General features: G+C 48.4%; 1 protein-coding gene across 2 annotated transcripts; it reads right to left on the bottom strand.

Annotated features, from left to right (window-relative positions):
• Window positions 1-963: 963 nt before the first annotated feature.
• Window positions 964-8,019, bottom strand: LOC144496848 (zinc-binding protein A33-like). Of its 2 annotated transcripts, XM_078217414.1 has the most exons (6): window positions 7,571-8,019; window positions 7,060-7,155; window positions 6,181-6,414; window positions 4,942-4,964; window positions 4,739-4,857; window positions 964-3,468 (listed from the first exon to the last, which is right to left on the bottom strand). In XM_078217414.1, exons 1-6 carry the CDS (start codon window positions 7,961-7,963, stop codon window positions 2,936-2,938), a joined length of 1,398 nt encoding a protein of 465 aa, XP_078073540.1. In that variant the 5' UTR covers window positions 7,964-8,019; the 3' UTR covers window positions 964-2,935. The 2 variants fall into 2 exon arrangements, with proteins under 2 accessions (XP_078073540.1, XP_078073541.1); XM_078217415.1 differs by lacking the exon at window positions 7,060-7,155 and having other exon boundaries at window positions 7,571-8,010.
• Window positions 8,020-8,972: the final 953 nt, after the last annotated feature.

Genomic DNA, 8,972 nt, shown 5'->3' with positions numbered 1-8,972 from the left:
CAGAGGCAAGAGTGCAGAAACCTTCGTGGAGGCAGTTAATACCCACATCATCGCTGAACCAAGAAGAAACCTTCCCCAGAGTAACTTCTCAATCGTACACAGTGCGGTAACTATAAGCTGGCCTTTACTTATCGATCTATTGAACTGGATGATGTTTAGGAATAGGGAAGTCCTCAAAGAGTTCAGATCTCAAATACAATTTGGATCAAAAAGGGTGCATAGAACATAGAACAGTACCGCACAGGAACAGGCCATTCGGCCCTCGATGTTGTGCTGAATATGACGCTAAATTAAACTAATCCCTTCTCCTTCCCCTTGGTCCATATCCCTCCATTCCTTGCATATTCATGTGCTTATCTAAAAGCCCCTTAAATGCCCCTGTTGTATCTTCCTGCACCACCACCACCACCCCCGGCAACGCGTTCCAGACACCGACCACTCTCTGTGTAAAGAAAATTGCCCCTCACATCTCCCCTGAACCTTCCCCCCCTCTCACCTTAAGTGCATGCCCCCTAGTATTAGACATTTTAACTCAGGGAAATGTTTCTGACTCTCAACCCGATCTCTGCCTCTCATAATTTTATAGACTTCTATCAGGTCTCCCCCCAGCCTCTGCCGCTCCAGAGAAAACAATCCGAGTTCGTCCAGCCTCTCCTTACAGCTTATTCCCTCTAATCCAGGCAGCATCCTGGGAATTTCTACAGAAACTGCGGGGTATGTTTGGTAGTTCCTATATGTAACTGTCTTAGATCATTATAGTCCTGTTTGTGTCTATGTGTCTTTTCTTTATTGGAATAGTCTTTAGTAAGTGTTATACTACAACTGGTCTGGTTACTTTCTCACTGGGTCTCACACGAGGTTCCTCACACCGTTCCCATCAACAAGATTATACACAACCGTGAACCGTGTTCCAGGTTGGCACACTCTCGCAGTTAACATCAGCCGGGTCCGTGACAACAGTTTAGAAATAAAGTATTTATTCAAGGGCACAAACAAAATAAAGAATCACAATGAATTGTTTGAGAGTAGGGCACAGTTACCACAATTCAGAAGATTATGCTTCATTCTATTCTTGTTCAGTGCTTCTGGGTCCCTTTAGATTGGGATAGGGACAGTGAGATGGGGAGAGAATCTGAATTAAAATGACAGAATAACACAAAGGGACTTGGGAGTCCTTGTTCAAGATTCTCTTAAGGTTAACATGCAGATTCAGTCGGCAGTTAGGAAGGCAAATGCAATGTTAGCATTAATGTTGAGAGGGCTAGAATACAAAGAACAAAGAACAATACAGCACAGGAACAGGCCCTTCGCCCTCCAAGCCTGCGCCGCTCATGTGCCCAATGAGACCATTCGTTTGTATCCCTCTATTCCCAGTCTGTTCATGTGGCTATCTAGATAAGTCTTAAACGATCCCAGCGTGTCCGCCTCAATCACGTTGCTTGGCAGTGCATTCCAGGCCCCCACCACCCTCTGTGTAAAATACGTCCCCCTGACATCTGTGTTGAACATTGTTCCCCTCACCTTGAACCTGTGACCCCTTGTGTTCGTCACCTCCGACCGGGGAAAAAGCTTCCCACTGTTCACCCTATCTATGCCCTTCAGAATTTTACACACCTCTATTAGGTCGCCCCTCATCCTCCGTCTTTCCAGGGAGAACAACCCCAGTTTACCCAATCTTTCCTCATAGCTAAGACCCTCCATACCAGGCAACATCCTGGTAAACCTTCTCTGTACTCTCTCCAAAGCCTCCACGTCCTTCTGGTAGTGTGGCGACCAGAACTGGATGCAGTATTCCAAATGCGGCCGAACCAACGTTCTATACAGCTGCAACATCATATGCCAACTTTTATATTCTATGCCCCGTCCAATAAAGGCAAGCATGCCATATGCCTTCTTCACCACCCTCTCCACCTGTGCTGCCACCTTTAAGGAACTGTGGACTTGTACACCCAGGTCCCTCTGTGTGTCTATACTCCTGATGGTTCTGCCATTTATTGTATAGCTCCCCCTTACATTAGATCTAACAAAATGCATCACTTCGCATTTGTCTGGATTAAATTCCATCTGCCATTTCTCTGCCCAATGTTCCAGCCTATCTATATCCTGCTGTATTCTCTGACAATGTTCATCACTATCCGCAACTCCAGCAATCTTCGTGTCGTCCGCAAACTTATTGATCACACCAGCTACATCTTCCTCCAAATACAAGAGCAGGGGTGTACTTCTGAGGCTTTATAAGGCTGTCAGACCCCATTTGGAATATTGTGAGCAGTTTTGGGCCCCGTATCTAAGGATGTGCTGTCCTTGGACAGTCCAGAGGAGGTTCACAAGAATGACCCCTGGAATGAAGAGCTTGTCGTATGAGGAATGGTTGAGGACTCTGGGTCTGTATTCGTTGGAGTTTAGAAGGATGAACGGGGATCTTATTGAAACTTCAGAATACTGCGAGGCCTGGATAGAGTGGCCATGGAGAGGATGTTTCCACGAGCAGGAAAAACTGGAACCAGAGGGCACAACCTCAGGCTAAAGGGACGATCCTTTAAAACAGAGATGAGGAGTAATTTCTTCATCCAGAGAGTGGTGAATCTGAGAAACACTTTGCCGCAGAAGGCTGTGAAGACCAGGTTCTTGAGTGTCTTTAAGACAGAGATAGATAGGTTCTTGATTAATAAGGGGATCAGGGGTTATGGGGAAAAGGCAGGAGAATGGGGATGAGAAAAATATCAGTCATGATTGAATGGTGGAGCAGACTCGATGGGCCGAGTGGTCTAATTCTGCTCTGATGCCTCATGGTCTTGTGGTCTAATAAACTGCTAATTCAAACACACTCACCCCCTGACAGCACACAGCAGAGAATCAGGGCAATGTGAGCAGTTTGCACGGTGAATCAGCCTTCTCCCCAAAGCCCTGACCTCAGAAAGTGTGTTCCACTATGTTAACACGTGAGCAGTGTGAGTGGCTCAGTGTTGTTACCAGAGGCATTATTACAAGGATTAAAGATGGGGTAGAGTTTCTCGGTGAATGTGTCAGTGAATGTGTACAGGTGAGACATGTCCTCAGCATCGTAAAATGACACCTGTCCCCCCTCATAATCCAGGGAAATTCCTAACTTCCGGGGTTTCACTTTCAGCTGGGAGATGACATCCGGGATTTTCTCTGATTTGCAGTCACGAAGCCGGGCGATGACCCAGAATCCATTCTCAGGCGAAGGAATGATCTTTCCTTTCCTGTTGACAGACTCTCTGCAGACACCCACTACCCAGTCAGTCTTGTTTCCAAGACCCACCTCCCAGTAAATTCTCCCTGATGTGAAACTCTGGCAGCTCAAAACATACAATTTTATATCAAATCTTTCTGGATTATCAGGAAGATCTTTATCTTCATTTCCAAACCTCACACTGCTCAGATCCTGGGAAATGATGAGTCGGTTGTTTGCTGTATCTGGATCCAGGGTGAGAGATGATGGAACTGGGAGGGAACATAAATGGGAAGCCGTTACTATAAGAAAAGCAGAGTGAATCACGAGACGTGTACAGACAACATTGGATTCTGACCCAGAATTGTTTGCTGTTGTTTATCATTCTGCACCGGTTCGGGACACCGCACTTTAGGGAGGATGTGAAGGTCTCAGAGAGAGTGCAGAAAAGATTCACCAGAATGGTTCCTGGGATAGGAACTTCAGGTATGTAGATAGATCGGAGAAACTGGGGTGGCTCTACTGAGAGAGGAGACGACTAAGAGGAGATTAGATAGAGATGTTCAAAATCATGAGGGGTCTGGGCAGGGTAGATCGGAAGAAACTGTTCCCATTGGTGGAAGGATGGAGAACTAGAGGACACAGAAATTAAAGTGATTGACAAAGGGAGCCACAGTAACGCGAGGAAAAACCTTTTCACACAGCCAGTGTTTAGGATGTGGAACGCACTGTGATGGAATCAGATTCAATCTCAGATTTCAAAGAGAATGGGATCATTATCTGAAGAGGAAATATCTGCAGAGTGAGAGAGAGAAGGTGGAGGAGTGCGAGCAGTTGAGTTGTCTTGCAGCGAGCTAGCAGGAACACAATGGGCCGAACGATCTCCTCCTGTGTTCACTGGTGAAACTGCAGCTTGAGTATTGTGTACAGATTTGGTCACCTTACATCAGGAGGGAGATACTTTCATTGGACGCTGTTCAGAGAAGGTTCACTCGGTTGATTCCTAAGATGAAGGGATTGTCTTCTGAGGAAAGGTTGAGCAAGTTGGGTCAAAACTCATTGAAGTTTAGAAGAATAAGAGGTGATCTTCTTGAAACATGGAAGATTCTGAGGGGGTCCCTTTGACAGGGTAGATGCTGGGAGGGTGTTTCATCTCCTGGGGAAATCTAGATCTCGGCAGCAAAGCTTCAATAAAAGGGTGATATAAGACGGCGATGAGGAGGAATTTCTCCTCTGAGAGGGTCATTAGTCTTTGGAATTCTCTTCCACAGAGAGAGCAGTGGAGGCTGCCTCATTGACTACAAGGCTGAGTTGGATAGATTTTTGATCAACAAGGGGGTTAAGGGTTATGTGGGGTGGGGAGGGGGGGTAAGTAGAGTGAAGGCCACAAGCAGATCAGTCATAATCTTATCCAAAAACAGAGCAGGTTCACTGGGCTGGATCACTGCTGCTCTTCTTTCTTATGGTCATTCCATCAGTGTGTCAAAGCCCATTAGTCACGTGGATAACAGTACGGAGATGGCAATATACAGAGAATGATACCTGGTGAAATCACTGCTCTCATTTCCCTCCACACATTGATGTATTTGAATGGTCCACCATCGATACCCACAGGTAACTGAGTGGAGACAGTTCCAGCCTGGTGAAACTCCATCTGACTCCTGTAAAAACAGGTCCACAAATCAGTCTGTGTGAGAGAGACAGCAGCGATCACATCGCAAAACTGTTCCTTTAAATCTGCTTACCTCTTCACAAGGTCTTGTATATCCTGAGGGGACAGAAACAGAATGGATATTATTGAGTCAGATTAGAACAAGGGGTCACAGGTATAGGTTGAGAGGCGGTAGATTTAAAACTGAGAGGAGGAGGAACAACTTCTCGCAGAGGGGGGTAAATTTGTGTAACTCGCTGCCCCGTGGCGCGGTGGAGTCGGAATCATTAAATAGTTTCAAGAAGGAGATGGATATATTTCTGATAAAAAAAACAGGTTAAAGGGATATGGGGAACAGGTGGGGAGGTGGATTTGAGACCAGGGAGAGATCAGCCATGATCTGATTGGATGGCGGAGCAGGCTCGAAGGGCTGAATTGCCGACTCCTGCTCCTAATTCCTATGTTCCTGAGCTCAGATTAAAGATCTGTTGCTGTAAATCTCAGGGAGAAATTATGAGGGGGGAACAGAATGGAGACACCGAGGAATTATTTAGAAAATAGCTTTTCCTTTTTACTTTCATTCCCACTCTGAGCTCATTATCTCCATGTGACCCATCTCTTGTGTCCCTCTATCCCATTCCCAAATATTCCTGATCACCCAACCACCCCTCCCGGTGCCCATGTCCAGCTGGATGTCCTGTCCTCAGCAGCTTACATTCTTATCTATCTGATCGTAGCCCCCATCACCCCGGTGCTTGGTGACCTCCACTGGCTCCCAGCTCAACAACGTATTCATTGAAAACATTCTCATCCTGGTTTTCAAATTCCTCCCTGGCCTCACTCCTCTCTGTCTCTGTGATCTCCTCCAGCTCCACAACGCTCGGAGACATCTGCACTCCTCTAATTTGTGTCTTCTCTGAATCCTCGATTTCAATCCCAACCCCATTGCTGGCTGTGTCTTCAGTTGAATCAAGCGTTTGCAGGGTCAGGAACAGCAGAACCCGCAGCACAATAAAGATCTACCTTCTACACTTCAACAATGCCCCTTAACCCCATCCTCAGAACAGCCCCATCTGCCCCAGTGTAAATCCCTCCAGCTACCAGCACAGTTCTCTCTGAATCCAAACATCACTCAGTGCTGTGGTTACACTGTGTATAGGAATCACACTGAGATTACCTCACCCCATCTCCCACTGCACCCTCACTGACAGCAGCAAGAGATAATCATCCACCCAATCAGACTGAGGCCAAACCCAGGCCCAGAGGTTAAAGGTCAGTGTGTCAGCCCTCAGTCCCCCAATATTCTCCTGGACAAGGCAAAGAGGTTTTGTACCTTGAGGAACTCTGGAGCCTTTTGTATCTCCAGCCTGGATTGAAGATCTCTTATTGCTCCTTCAACAGAAGACATTTCATCCAAGGTTTTCTTTAAATTGTTCTCCATTTCCTCAAATATTTTATTGCTTTTTCGCTCCAACTCTGTTTTCATCAGCTCTTCCTTCTCAAACAGGAACTTGTGCATCTTTTCAAATTCACTGCGGATTTCATTTCTCAGTCTCTCAACTTCAGTCTGGAACAGATTGAAACCAGAGCGGAATAAACAATGTCTCTAATCCCAGTGTCCCTGGTCTCTGCCCATTCACTGCACGATCAGCTGTTTGATGGAATATTCGGCGTGTGGGAGTGAGTTACAGCTGAACACAGTAAAATTATACCAATGGTTTATGATAAAATATAAGAGAGCAAGGAGTGAGTTACTGAGAGAAAACTAATCGAGGGGTTCAAATTTATACATAGATCAATGTTTACCTGGGAGTTAATTACAGACTGGAATCTAATTGTGGGGTTCAGATGGTTTATTTATAGAATAATGGATACCTGGGAGTGAGTTACAGGCTGGAATCTAATGGAGGGGTTCAGATGGTTTATCTATAGGATAATGGACATCAGGGAGTGAGTTACTGACTAGATTTATTTAATGAATTGTTGAGATTGGGTGCAGCGGTAAAATTAGACCTTTATACATTGTTGCCATATTTTGCAATTTACAGACGCTCCCTTACAGTCCAGTTCAGGGAGCAGCTGCAATGTGATTTGGACCCCAGCATTTTATTCAGTAAAACTCTCTCCCTCTCTCTCACTGTGTGAGAAGCTCACTCACTCTCAATGACAAACACAGGGAACATTACACAAAGCCTAAAGGACACTCTCCTACATTCATCTGTGAAATGCCATCCTCTCCTTCTCTTTTACTGTGAAGACTGAGGTCCATTTGCTTCTGCAGAGTCTCCAATGATGTTTCTAACTTGTTCTGGCAGACAGAAAGGACACAAAGAGGGTTGTGAAAGGGAACACCCGCTAACGGCACCTTCTGGAGGAGTTTGCTGTTTTTAAATCCACTCACACTGGTGAAGGAGGGAAGGAGATATTCCCAGGATTGGTCCCTCTCAATGTTTGGGATGAAAGGATATAGAAATTAAGTAGAAACTTTGTGTTAATTCCGCCTGTTGCAATTATCCTCCTCCAGGTCCATTCCCCTCCTCCAACAACATTCTCCCAATGATCCCCCCTTCCCAACACTCTCCACCTCCTCACACATCCCCAGCCCAGTCTCTCCTGCCCCCCTCCTCTCCCTCCCCTCACTCTACAAACCCTCTCTCCCTCTGTTACCCCCACCGCCTCCCCCTCTTCCCTCCCTGTCTGTGTCCATAGCAGTGAATCAGTACCTTGTAGAGCTGGACAGCCTCTTTGATGTGCAGATCTTTGTGAGTTTGATGTTCTGAACCCCAGCAATCCACACAGATGGCTCTCTGTTCAACTTCACAGAACAGTTTCAGCTTCTCCTCGTGTTCCTGACAGTAAAACTCCTCCTCTGGCTGTGTCACCTTCAGCACTCTGAGCTTCTCCACGATGTTAGCCAGGGTGCGAGCGGGCCTGATGTTCCTCTGGGTGAAGACCTGTCGACACTGGGGGCAGGAAACATCACCCGGGACCTTCTCCCAACTCTGGGAGATGCAGCTCCTGCAGAAGTGATGTTCACATTCCAGAGACACGGGCTGGGTGAATATCTCCAGGCAGATGGGACAGGTTAGTTCCTGGGTGAGATCCGGAGATGCCATCCCAGTGCTCAGAGTCTCTCTCTGTCTCTCTTCCCTGTTCCACCTCTTTCACTTTCAACTCTTGTTCCGAGCTGCACTTCCTGGATTTGACTTCACGTGATCAGAGACACTCTCAGTGCCAGGAATTCTGTAATCCAATCAAACTGAGCCCCTTTATTGTGTCTGGAGCCTTTTTCACTTTATAAAGTCAGTTTTAGAACATTCTCCCTTTCCCCTCGACAAACACACTCCTTAAAACCCCCCTCTCCCCCCTCAATCCCAACACTTGTGAGGAACTCAGCAATTTCTCAGTTAAGATTGAGACCATTCTTTCAGCTGTCTCTGCTCCTGACCTCCTGCCCCCTCCCCCAGCCCCCTGACCCAATCCCCCCTACCCCAGCCCCCTGACCCAAACCCCCCTCCCCAGCCCACTGACCCAATGCCCCCTCCTCCAGCCCCCTGACCCAATCCCCCCTCCCCCAGCCCCCTGACCCAATCCCCCCTCCCCCAGCCCCCTGACCCAATCCCCCCTCCCCCAGCCCACTGACCCAATCCCCCCTCCCCCAGCCCACTGACCCAATCCCCCCTCCCCCAGCCCCCTGACCCAATCCCCCCTCCCCCAGCCCCCTGACCCAATCTCCCCTCCCCCAGCCCCCTGACCCAATCCCCCCTCCCCCAGCCCACTGACCCGAACCCCCTCCCCCAGCCCACTGACCCGATCCCCCCTCCCCCAGCCCACTGACCCGATCCCCCCTCCCCCAGCCCACTGACCCGAACACCGCTCCCCACTCCCCCTGACCCAATCCCCCCTCCCCCAGCCAACTGACCCAATCCCCCCTCCCCCGGCCCACTGACCCAATCCCCCTCCCCCAACCCACTGACCCAATCCCCCCTCCCCAGCCCCCTGACGGAATCCCCCCTCCCCCTCCCCCCTCCCCCAACCCCCTGACCCAATCCCGCCTCCCCCAGCCCATGACCCAATCCCCCCTCCCCCGGCCCACTGACTCAATCCCCCCTCCCACAGCCCACT

The sequence above is a fragment of the Mustelus asterias genome, chromosome 8 (assembly GCF_964213995.1).
Source record: "Mustelus asterias chromosome 8, sMusAst1.hap1.1, whole genome shotgun sequence".
Classification (NCBI taxonomy): domain Eukaryota; kingdom Metazoa; phylum Chordata; class Chondrichthyes; order Carcharhiniformes; family Triakidae; genus Mustelus; species Mustelus asterias.
This window is presented reverse-complemented; position numbering and strand designations above follow the sequence as displayed.